General features: G+C 51.0%; 1 protein-coding gene and 1 long non-coding RNA gene across 2 annotated transcripts in view; both read left to right on the top strand.

Annotated features, from left to right (window-relative positions):
* LOC107118647 (opioid-binding protein/cell adhesion molecule homolog) overlaps positions 1-11,295 on the top strand; it is a 38,207-nt gene extending 26,912 nt beyond the window's left edge. Inside the window, exon 6 of the mRNA XM_015421010.1 lies at positions 11,156-11,295. Within this exon, the coding sequence (XP_015276496.1) occupies positions 11,156-11,256 (101 nt within the window). The 3' untranslated portion in view covers positions 11,257-11,295. The remainder of the gene's footprint in view (positions 1-11,155) is intronic.
* LOC107118649 lies at positions 3,313-4,913 on the top strand. The gene is made up of 3 exons (XR_001482770.1): positions 3,313-3,641; positions 4,238-4,310; positions 4,754-4,913. It is a non-coding gene; the product is annotated as an uncharacterized LOC107118649 (long non-coding RNA).
* Positions 11,296-11,988: the final 693 nt, after the last annotated feature.

The raw sequence follows: 11,988 nt of genomic DNA, 5'->3' as shown, positions 1-11,988 counted from the left end.
GGTCAATTCAAAAACCCCCAAAATAAGGGCCGGGGGGGGGGGGGAATGGCACAGAAAGAAAACGACTCACCCACAGTTGCTTCTGATCACGCACTGACGGACTGCGCCCACAGCTTCAAAGGGAGGTGGGATCATGCAACTGTGGGTCAAATTCCTCCGGAGGAAATAGTTTCGCTCAACCCCACCCCCCACCCCCCGGTTTTTTCTGGCACATGTGACCGCAACCAGATAGAGGCAGTTACCGGGTTTGCCTGTTTGCAGGGTGGCATTTGCAGAAGTCCCTGCTCGGATGAGCGAAGCGGTCGTGGCACGGCACGGGGGAAGAGGCGGTCCCTCAGACACGAGGCCTGAAGGCCACGAAGAGTTTTGCACATGGTAGCCAGTGGTTTGAATTGAACCTGGCAACTGAGGGGCAGCCAATGGAGTGAGTGCAGAATGGGAGAAGAGGGCCATCCATGCAAACTGATTTCCTTCCTAAGGGGAAATAAGGGAAGCCATTCTGGGTGGGGAGCTCTCCAGAAACCATTGGATCAGGGAGAACGGTCTGAGACACACTGGGAAGAAGGTACTTAGCAACTCTCTGTACCGCACGTAAAAAAGCACCCATGCCTTAGGAGGCGAGGTGAGTGACAGGAAACCAGAGCCTTCAGTCTACAGGCAGCTGCCCTGCCCAGTAAGCCCTCCGAAAGGCAAATGAGTTTCTTGAATAGAGTGCCTACATTGCTGACATGTCAGCAACAGTCAAGGTTCATTTCTTCCTGAGAGCCTTGCGCTTGACGTGGTGCCTGGTTACCAAGATCACCCTGCACGGGGGACTCTGTCAGATTTCACTCAGACTGCCACAGGCTAATCCGGTCCCCTAACAGGTTTGCCGTGCAGAAAATAAAATGGCCCTGGAGCACAGCCACGCTCAGGAGCTATTTTCAGACTCCTCAACTAATGACAACCGTCCGTTGGGCTGAACAGCCCCTCCCTCTTGCCCATGCACAAATCGGCCTCGCAGATTCCAATGGCAAAGCATTATCCTTGCACTCTTGGGACCCACCATCGTCCCTCGCAATTCTGTTGACGTGTCTGTGAGTGAGACAATCCAACCCTCTCAAGTGGTCGGTTGTTCCCGATGGTCATACACAGGGAGCGGCCTGATACTGAATCAGACCACTGGTCCATCACGGTCAGTCCTGTCTGCTCTCCAGGGTCTCCGGCAGAAGCCTTTCCCATCACCTACTGCCTGGTCCTTATAACTGGAGATGCCAGGGATTGAACCTGGGACTTTTGGCATGCCAGGCAGAGGCTCTTCTACTGAGCCACAGGTCCTCCTCTGTATTCCTCTTTTTTCCCCCCCTTCAATGTATTTATTTTAGGCATTTCCTGGGAGGGTTCCCCATGTTGGTCTGCTGCAGCCGGTGTTCCCTCTAAGGTGAGTTAGTGTGAGCTAGCTCACAGTTTTTTGGCCTCCGGTTCACACATTTTTGCCTTAGCTCAGGAAGGATGGCTTCGGAGCAAACTGACGTATGCAGTGGCCAAATCGCTCGCTCGCTCACAACTTTAACGCCAGTAGCTCACAAAGCAGAATTTTTGCTCACAGGACTCCACAGCTTAGAGGGAGCATTGGCTGCAGCCAAAAAAAAAAAGCCTCTTGCAGTGCGGGTGCGTTAAAGACTAAGCAGAGTATTGGGCAGAAGCTGCCACAAGCCAGAGGCAACTCCATCAGCTGCAGGAGTTCGATGAAGGGAGCTTTGACTCTTGAAAGCTTGGGCAGGGTTCCCCCCCCCCCCATGTCCACCCTCCCTGTGCAATTTTACAATTGTGGAGTCAGGCTATTTTTTTACTGCACGTGGTTTAAATGAGGAGGATTTTCAAGGGAGGGTGCTGTCGTCATCGATGTCATTATTGGTGGCATTATAGCACCTCTTTGTTTGTTTCTTTTTTTAAAAATTACCCTAAAAGACGGATATAGCACTGTAATGTTGTAATGACAGTTTAAGCAGATTCCCTGAATTCCTAGTATTCTTTTTTTTTTTTAAGTAAGTCTCTCTTTAAATATCTGAAAGGCTGTCGTTGGGAGGAGGGCAAGGAGCGGTTCCAGTTGGCAGCGGAGGAGAGGACCCGAAGCAACGGGTTTAAATTACATGCAGAAAGGTATCGGCTGGATATTAGGAAAAACTTTTTCATGGTCAGAGTGGTTCAAAGGTGGAATCAGCTGCCTAGGGAGGTGGTGAGCTCCCCTTCGCTGACAGCTTTCAAGAAGAGGCTGGACGGATATTTGTCAGAGATGCTTTAGGCTGGTCCTGTATTTGGCAGGGGGTTGGACTAGATGGTCTGTCTGGCCCCGTCCAACTCTATGATTCTATGAGAGAAGGGGCTACAGACTTTTAAAAATGAAAGCTGGGAATTCAGAGAACTTGCTTAAGCAGTCATTGCAACACTACAGAGAGAGAGAGAGAGAGAGAGAGAGAGAGAGAGAGAGAGAGATATGACTGTCTTGGGGGGTGGGATTGGTTTAACAATGGCAGCCCAATCACTGAACAGTGGAGTGGAGGTGGGTGGGAATGGGCAGGACAGAGTGGATATAGATCAAGACGGGCAGCCGTGTTAGTCTGTCTGTAGCAGCAGAAAAAGAGCCAGAGTCCAGTGGCACCTTAAAGACTAACAAAAGTATGTGGCAGGGGAGGAGCTTTCGTGGGTCACGGCTCCCTTCCTCAGATACTAACGAAACCTCCTCCCCTGCCGCATACTTTTGTCAGTCTTTCAGGTGCCACCGGACTCTGGCTCTTTTTCTGCTGCTACAGACAGACTAACACGGCCGCCCATCTTGATCTAGAAACATTAGGCACTAGGAAAAAGCCAACTCAAAATTGGCCTCCAGGAAACGTTCGGAGTAAAAGTAATCTCAAAAGAGCCAGAAAATCTTGTGGGGGGGGAGGGGCAGGGGGGGAGTAAAGGCAGGCAAATGTGTGCAGAGATCAGGGGATAAGCCAAAGCAGTATGGGGGCAGAACTGACAAAAACCCATGTGGAAAAGCCCCAGTACTGCTACCCTCTGAGACAGCAAGTCTGTAAGGTGCCATAAAACTCTTCTGTTACTTTATACACTTACACGTTTATATGATATGGATTTCTGGGTTGCGTTTCTATTTTCGTTTCAAAGCCACATTCTCAAGGCAGTTTATAAATACATAGTCCTACCGAAACTATTGAGACGGGGGGTTGGGGAATGGCACATCTGCAAGAGGTTGACCTCAACAAGTGCTATTTTGAGAAGGATGTTTTGCTGCACACGCACACTTCTCCCCTGCCTGTGCTGGATACTGCTCAGTGCTCTGCTGGATGCTGCCCGAGCATGAGGCCTGCCATGTGCCCTGTCCCATCTGGGACGCCCATCCTTAAATGACAGGGCATGTGGCACGGGGCCACCTCCCTCCGGCTTCATACCATGCATGCTTAGAACACACACCGGGTGGATGTGGGTAGATGGGAACTCTGGAGGAAAAAAGCACTTGGCACCGCCAGCCAGGGATAAGAACAAATTCTGTTCCCGTAGGTTGCTAACAGTGCTCTGCTAGAAGCCTTACAGGTTCTCCACCTCAGGACACAAGCAGTGACTCAGCTGGTGACATGAGGATGATGCCGTCCGCAGAGGTAAGCAAAGGAAGGGCATCTTCTGCCTCAAATCCATTTCCCCACACAAAATATCTATTCCCTCCACCATACACCCCACCACACAGTTTGATGTGAGAGCCAGTTTGGTGTAGTGGTTAAGTGCGCGGACTCTAATCTGGGAGAACTGGGTTTGATTCCCCACTCCTCCACTTGCACCTGGCTGGATGACCTTGGGCAAGCCATAGTTCTAGCAAGAGCTGTCCTTGAAAGGGCAGTTTCTGTCAGAGCTCTCTCAGCCCCACCAACCTCACAGGGTGTCTGTTGTGGGGAGGGGAGGGGAAAGGAGTTTGTAAGCCGCTCTGAGTCTCCGAGTGAAGGGTGGGTTATAAATCCAATTTCTTCTTCTTCTTCTTCTTTCCTCAACAATTGCTAGCAGCATCTCCTGCACACAGGGCATGCATGCACAGGGAGAGAAGGGCAAGCATGCGCTTGTGTTACATCCTGTGGTATTGTTTCAGTATAACCCCATATGCCACTGGGGGAAACACGGCACACAACCACATTTGTGGTGACTCCCAGCCACTCCAGCTGTTAGTACTACCAACCAAACATTCATGACACCTTTTGCCTTGCAGGATCAGGCCCCCAAAGAGTGGCCCAAACAGAAACTGCAGATGGGGTTCCAATACAACTCTCTACAAGGAACAGGTAAGCACTGGCTTAATTACTTAGACCCGGACTCCCAACAGGTGAACCCAAATATGTAGGAACCCCCCAGGGGAGGGATAGAAAATAGATGAGGCCTTAGGCGGTGCCAGTCTCTCAAATCTCATGCTGTTAGCAGAGTGATTGAGCCCACTTGCTGAACATTGCTGGCCTTGAACACATGAATCTGCCTTATACTGAATCAGGCCTTTGAGCCATCAAGGTCAGTCTTGTCTACTCAGACTGGCAGCGGCTCTCCAGGGTCTCAAGCAGAGGTCTTTTACACCAGCCACTACCTCATCCTTGTGGAGAAGCCAAGGATTGAACTTGGGACCTCCTGCGTGCAAGGCAGACGTCCTAGCACCGAGTCACCACCTCTTCCCCACTTGCAGTTTGCAGCTATTGCTGAACGTCGCTGGCCTTGTGTCTCTTTTGGCTCTTTTCAGGGGGCCCTCCAACAGGCATAGAGGTGAGGACGGGTGCCATCCACAGTGGAACATCAACCACCCGCTGAGCCGAAGACATGATCAAACGGCTGCAGTGACTTGCGTGCACCTGTCTACCTGTTGTGTGCCTGCCAGGTCTTTCGATATAGCCTGGCTCCTGCATCCTTCAGCAGTGGTTCCCCCACCACCACTGTACACATGATGGGAATCCAGTGGCAAGAACTACTCCACCTGAGTTTATGCCGTTTGTTGATGCAGCTTTCAAAGGCCCAGAAGACTCACCACACCAAACGAGTTGGTAATGCCATTCGTCTGACGTGCCTGCCGAACTCCACTCCTGGTCTGGTTCAATAAACATTCGGATTGTTTCACAGCTTTCTCTCTCTGTCTGTGTGTTATTAATGGGAGTTTGATACGCCAGCATTCTGTTTGTTAGGAACCGCAGCTGTCTTCAGGATGGGAGTTGCACCGAGAAGGCGGCGAGAGGGTCCTCCAGTGCCCACGCAGTTGGATTCTCTAGCAAGGGCGGGTTCCTCTGCATTCACAATTCCCTGAATCGCTGCTGGTGGGTGATAAACCACACTGGGTTGCTAAGATAAACAGCAACAGGTGGCGGCAGCGATCCCAGGAAAGCACTGGAGGGGTGGTGAAACAGAAGGTGCCAGGCAAAATTACTAGCATCTGGGCAGCCAGTCAGCATAAGCAGCCGATACAAATGACTGGTTCCCAAAGGGGGGGTGGGAGGGAATCTCAGCTGTGCCTGAGTTTCCTTCTAGGGTTTTCTTGAAGCTAGCCCCGTGTGGGGCTTGAACCACAGAGGCAATGTATGCTACCCCTGTGCTGGTCCACAGTGCCACTCTGCAGTATTTCCTGCCCTGGTGCATATGGCTTGTTTCAAGACCAAGGCCAATGGAGGATGCCTGTTACCCATGATGTTTCTTCTGACTGTATATGCAATTGGGTTTTTTGGTTAGAATAGTGCAGTGACTGAGATCTGGGTTCTAGCCAGTTTGGTGTAGTGGTTAAGTGCGGACTCTAATCTGGGAGAACTGGGTTTGATTCCCCACTCCTCCACTTGCACCTGCTGGATGACCTTGGGCAAACCATAGTTCTGACAAGAGCTGTCCTTGAAAGGGCAGTTCTTGAAAGAGCTCTCTCAGCCCCACCTACCTCACAGGGTGTCTGTTGTGGGGAGGGGGAGGGAAAGGAGTTTGTAAGCCGCTCTGAGACTCCGAGTGAAGGGCGGGGTATAAATCTAGTCTCCTCCTCCTCCTCCTCCTCCTCCTTCTCCTTCTTCCTGCCTCCTGTTTTGCTGCTCTTTGGATTGGAATAAGGTTTGCCTTATTCCTACCTTCCACCTTGGTGGGCTTCAAATCTGTCACCCCATTTCTCACAGGAGGTCCTTTCTCCAGTGAGCTATTGTGGGGAATGTCAGGAACACCTTCTGTGAAGTTGTTTGTATTCCAGGGCTGCTGTCCTAGTGTCTGTCTGAACTCTCATCTTGAAAAATCAGTTCCTTAGGGCATTCCCCCCCCCCCCGCTCTGGGACTGGCCCCCTGACAGGGAGAGCTCACGGGCTTTCTGTGGGGTGATGTGAGATGACTGTGGTCTCTATAGTTCCTTCCCTGTATATCAGCCTCTCGACAGAGGATTTAAACTACCACCTGCTAGGCACCCAGGAGTGTGAAAGCTAGAGAGCTCTGCTGGTCACTTCACGGTTCAATAGATGCACTGTGCCGCAATTGTTCCTTTCCTTATTGAGAGCCAGTTTGGTGTCGAGGTTAAGAGCACAGACTCTAATCTTAGAGAACCGGGTTTGATTCCCCACTCCTCCACTTGCCGCTGCTGGTGTGACCTTGGGTCAGTCATAAGTTCTTTCAGAGCTGTTCTCTCACAAGCAGTTCTCTAAAAAGCTCTCTCAGCACCATTTACCTCCCAGGGTGTCTGTTGTAGGGAGGAGAAGGGAATGGAGATCGTAAGCCTCTCTGAGACTCCTTCAGGTTGTGAAGGGTGGGGTATAAATCCAATCTCTTCTTCTTCTATTGTGTTCTATGTGTGGGTGAAGGCCCGGTGATATCAGGGAGGTGTGCCAGTATTGCCGTGTGGTGCCTGGCTGATGTCCATGAGTGGTGGGTGTGGACTTTAGTGAAGTTGCTATTCATTGAGCTCCTTGCAGTTGGACTTTATTGCCATTTTCCCCTTGCACTAAGACAGTGGGACAGAGGTGAGGATACCGCCTACCTATGCAGCACTATGTTAGCACTGGTGCTGCACCAACATCTGGAGTTTAGGATTGAGCTGTACATATTCTCTTTCTCCTCTTCTACCACATCCCGGTGGTGCTGTTCAGGTTAAGAAGACATGCACAGTTTTCAGGGGGTTAGGAAGCCATTAAAATTGTGAGGAGCTAACGCATCCGCAGAGTGATAGCTACGTTGACCAGTGACCTTTGGGTCCTTTGGCACATGATGTGTCCACATGTGTCTCATTATTCAACTGTTGCAAAAAATCTCATAGGGGAGGCTGGAGCCTCTAACTTCAGATATCCTCACTCTCTTTCCTTGGACAACCTGAATTTGGAGTTCTCCTCATGTCATTACTTGGGCCTGCTTAGGGTTAGGGTTGTAGAAGGTTACTAACGTTGTAGAAGGAACACAATTGATTTAATTATTTCATGTCAGAACTTAACAAGCATTCTCAGTGTAGACAGTCATGGCTCAGAAGTGCAACGTCACAGTTCTTACCTGCCACTTGCGTAATGTGTAGGGATTTTGAAACACATGAGGTCGCCTTTGGAGTTCCCAAGATCCACACTACCCCATTCCCCAGTTGAGGATCAGCTTATTCATAATTTGCATGTCGGAAATACAGCTTCTCTTTGCTTTTAGAAGCCAGGCGATATTTTTTTTAAAAACCCAATGTATCATTTCGGGAAGTATCCCCTAGTACTGAGAAGGAACAACGGCACAATTATCAGAGTCTGCACACCCTATTTGTCTCTTTTGCTGCATGCTTGTGTGCTGTGGTCATTATCAATTTTTAATTAGACGGATGCCATTCAGCTAGTTAAATAATAACCGAAAGCAGTCTTTGCGTGTGCCGAGTCGGGAGGGAGGGACAGAAGAAAGGGGGGGGGAATTCCCCACCGCCAGAGAACAGAACTACAAGAATGTAAAACATTTAAGAGCAGTTACTGCATAAAGGGTTCCAGATGGGAGGAGCTGGACACAGATGTGTTCTATTCCAAGACTCCAGTCAATCAGCCTGGCTATAAAATCACAGATTAATGAATCAAACGGCACACAAGGGCTGCCAGTCTCTTTGGTTCCTAACGGTTGCAGTGGAGATTGGAGAAGAAGGGGGAGAGAATAGCTTGGGGGCTCGCGCAGCTTATTTAGGCTAAGAGTCTATTCTGGGCTTTGAAAAAGCTCTGCGACAAGGAAATTAAATTTGGAGACTACAAGGAGTTCCACCATATGCGACATTACCGAGCGAGGGAGACGGAGCAGCCGTCGGAATCACAAACGTCGGAAGCTGCACGGTGCTCGGCGCATGCCGCTGCATCTCACCGACAATTACATTAGAAACGGGTGTATGGGTTCAAAGACAGAGCCGTGGCGTTTAGTGGAAATTAGCCAAATGTCTCCACAGGATCCGCCACATCTGGTGGTGCCCGAATCTGGCCGAAGTGAAATCGGAGGAGAATAGGAGATTCTCACTTGGGCAAGACATAAAGAGGGACATGGACAGCGTCACATAGCCCAGTGCTCTTTTTTGGAACCCTATTAACCCGAAACCCTTTACCAACAGATAATCAGTACTGAAACAGAGACTCTCCCCAGGGAAACCATGCGTTCTGCTGCCACTGCAGGTCAGTTTGGTGTAGTGGTTAAGTGCACGGACTCTAATCTGGGAGAACCGGATTTGATTCCCCACTCCTCCACTTGCACCTGCTGATGTGACCTTGGGTCAGTCACAAGCTCTGGCACAGCTGTCCTTGAAAAAGAGCAGTTTGTGTCAGAGTTCTCTCAGCCCCACCCACCTCACAGGGTGTCTGTTGTGGGGAGGGGAAGGGAAGGGAAAGGAGTTTGTAAGCTGCTCTGAGACTCCAAGTGAAGGGCAGGGTATAAATCCAATCTCTTCTTCTTCTTCTTCTTCTTCTTCTTCCTTCAGCACCTGCACTTAAGGCTGCAGAGACTCCAGTCTGTCTAGATTTGAGTCCAGCAGTACCTTAAATACCCAACAAGATTTCTGGGGAGACTCAAAACTCCCTTTGTCAGATACAAGTCCCGTGGAGTAAGCTGCTCAGGACCTTTCCTTGTATCGGGAATTCAGAGTATACCATATATCAATTCACGCTTTACATAAAAGCAATGCCAAGCCCTGGCCCCCGTGGTTCGGTCTTCTTGGGGCTAGGCTCTTCCAGGGCTTGATTTCTGCCCAGATGTAGGTAGAGGATTGGGCCTCAGATATGACAAAAGGGAGGGGGAGGTTGGCTGTACCTTATCCCCCCTCCTTTGTCCACATGCTCTCTCTGTGCATCTCTCTGTCCTGCCGCGGTCCCCCGGGAGAGTCCTGTGCTCCTCCTCCCTGGCCTGTTCGCATCTGCCCCCTTAAATCAAGCCCTAGATCCCACCTCCCCGAGAAGCACCCAATCTTCTCCCTCCCTCAAGAAGCCTGGGAAGTGGGAAGGGGTCAACCCCTGTACCCTCAGTGTGGGGTGGGGGGCGCATTGCCCACCCAACTTTGCTGCCCTTCCCCAGTCAGGTGTCTTGCACTGCTGGCCCACCTCCCCGTCTCCCCAGGCTGGATCCACCTGAACTTCTCTCACTGTTCTCTCACTGAGTTCTCTCACTGAGCAGGCTGTGGCCTGCCTACAGGCCGGTGTCCGGCCTCACCCTGCTGCTGGGGTCCACCTTGCCAGGTGGTACGGAGTCATGGATCCCTGGCACTTTGTGCACCTCCCGGTCTCTCGCTCTCCCCCACTTGTCCAGGTCCCGGTTCGTGCTACCATCGTCTGGTCAGGGTGGGCTGAATCCCTCCCTGCCAGAGGTAAGGAGAGTTTTGCCGGGTTTGGAGCAGTGTGAGCCATTGTCGCTGGGTCCCCCATGCTGTGGGGGCTACACAGTCCGGCATGGTCATTGCCCCCAGACAGGCAGCTACTTGCTTTATTTAAATCTACAGCCTGTTGCCCAAAGGATTTGAAGACGCAACAGGTGGGTTTTTTTTAGCTCAGTCCAGTAAGTTGTTACGTCCACATGTGGGTGCCATAATAAACCACAGTTAGTTGCTTTCCCAGTAACTGAGATCCTTGATCACAACGGAATCCTAATCTCGGGTGTCTGCAGTCATCCTCCTTCGGGTATCACATTTTGTGGGAGTTAGTTGAGCTCCAGAGGTCATTTTGGGGGGGGGAATCGCGGGGATCGCAGTTCCCCCGGGTGAGGTACAGGGGGCGGGGCACATGACGAAGCCCCACCCCCTGCTTCCGGCCGCCCCGCTTCCGGCCCTCATTCAGCCAGGAGGAGGCAGGAGAAGAGGGAGGGTAAGTTGCTTCCTCCCTGCCTCTCCCCACTCCTGCCTGCCTGGGGCCAGGGAGGGCCTTCGTGGGGCTTCCTTGCACTCCCGCCGGCCTTGCAGGTCCACCGCCGGGCCCCTCATAGGGCTCGGCAGTGGAGCTGCAAGGCCGCCGGTGGCGGCCGGGACCATTGGGGGCGGGGTGTGTGGCCTTATGACACACTTCCGGTGATGTCAGGGTGTGTGGCATATGCTAATCAGTTATGCTAATGAGTTCCCCTAGCTCTTTTTCTATGAAACGACCCCTGTTGAACTCAATGTGTTGTCGAAGGCTGAGCTCATCTGCACACCATATGTAGGGAGGTGGGGAATTTGTGAGCCCAGCAGTTAAGCAGGATCATGTCCAGACTGACAAGGCTGAGTTGGTTTGCGATATGTGAACGGAGCCTAACTCTGCCCAAACAAAGAGGTCTTACATCACTTTCAAAGAACTTTTGGGAGCTTGAATATTTCTGTTTGGTGATCAGTGGGCTCTTCTGCATTCTCATTTCCCTCACTTATCCTATTTCTTTGCGGGGGGGGGTGTGTTCTGGAAGTGTTTTGCTCCCTCTAGTGGTTGGTATGATATGACACCGGGTTATGTCTGGCATAAAGACCTGCAGTTTGAATCTGCAGGGAGATACGCTGGACATAACCTGGTTTAGTAATTAATCTTCCACTAGAGGGAGCAAAACATGTGCGGAACAGGAAAAAAATCCCCCAAAGAAACGGGAACTTACAAGCCAGAAAAACAACAATGCAGAAAAGCCCATTGAAAGACACTGGATTTCCCTCTCTTACTGTGACAGTAACCAGCAATTCCCTTTCTTTTCTTTTCACCTCCAGGCCCTGGAGCAGTACACGACGGGAACAACTCTGCATCCAGAGAGATGGCTTCCCTCTGGCTATCAGGCGCCCTGCTTGCTCATTTCCTTCTCAAGTTTTGATAAGAAAAGTGAGGGTCCTTGCATTCGATGCCTGGCTTCTCCCACACCACAGACTTTTAACCATCCACACTGCTGGGGGAGGGAGGGGATTAAGAAAAAGGTAAAGGAAAAAAAACCCACACAAAGTCTACAGCTTGAAATATACTGCCGGGAGGGGGGCACGGGGTGGGGGAGGGCAACTGGGTTCCAAGTCAACCGCCCATTAAGGATTGGTCAATTACGGGCATTTCACAAAGCAGAATTGTTTTCATTTCCTCCCCTGGCCCCGCCCCTCAAACCCTATTTATGAATAACCAACCTCTCATTCTACAGTCAAGCGCTTCTCGGCTCAGCCCGCGATATGCCCCGGGAGGCGCGTCTTGGTCTGAGAGACGATGCACAGTGGAAAGTTAAAATGAGTAAAACAAAAAAAAAGTGTCCTATTATTATCTCTGTGTCTCTTGAGCAAAAGGATTGTTCTTTCTACTTGTTACACTGTACATACCCGTTCATGTTTCTAACTGTCCAATTACACTCTGGTTTCATTTCGCTTCAGTCTGGGCGGACGTTTCAATTGGGTTCCCATCCCGTCAGTCAAGGCTTTCCCCCCTACCCTGTGGATTATATTGGAAACGTGGGGGCTGGAGCTGACACTGCTGGACCAATCATGTCCTTAGACATAAACAATGAGCCAGCCAATCGGTGCGAGGGAAGACGGGGGAGCTGGCCCTGTTCCATAGAACCCTAAAGCTA

The sequence above is a fragment of the Gekko japonicus genome, unplaced genomic scaffold (assembly GCF_001447785.1).
Source record: "Gekko japonicus isolate JY-2015 unplaced genomic scaffold, Gekko_japonicus_V1.1 scaffold3852, whole genome shotgun sequence".
Classification (NCBI taxonomy): domain Eukaryota; kingdom Metazoa; phylum Chordata; class Lepidosauria; order Squamata; family Gekkonidae; genus Gekko; species Gekko japonicus.
Note: the sequence above shows the minus strand (reverse complement) of the source record. Positions and strands in the feature narration are given on the sequence as shown.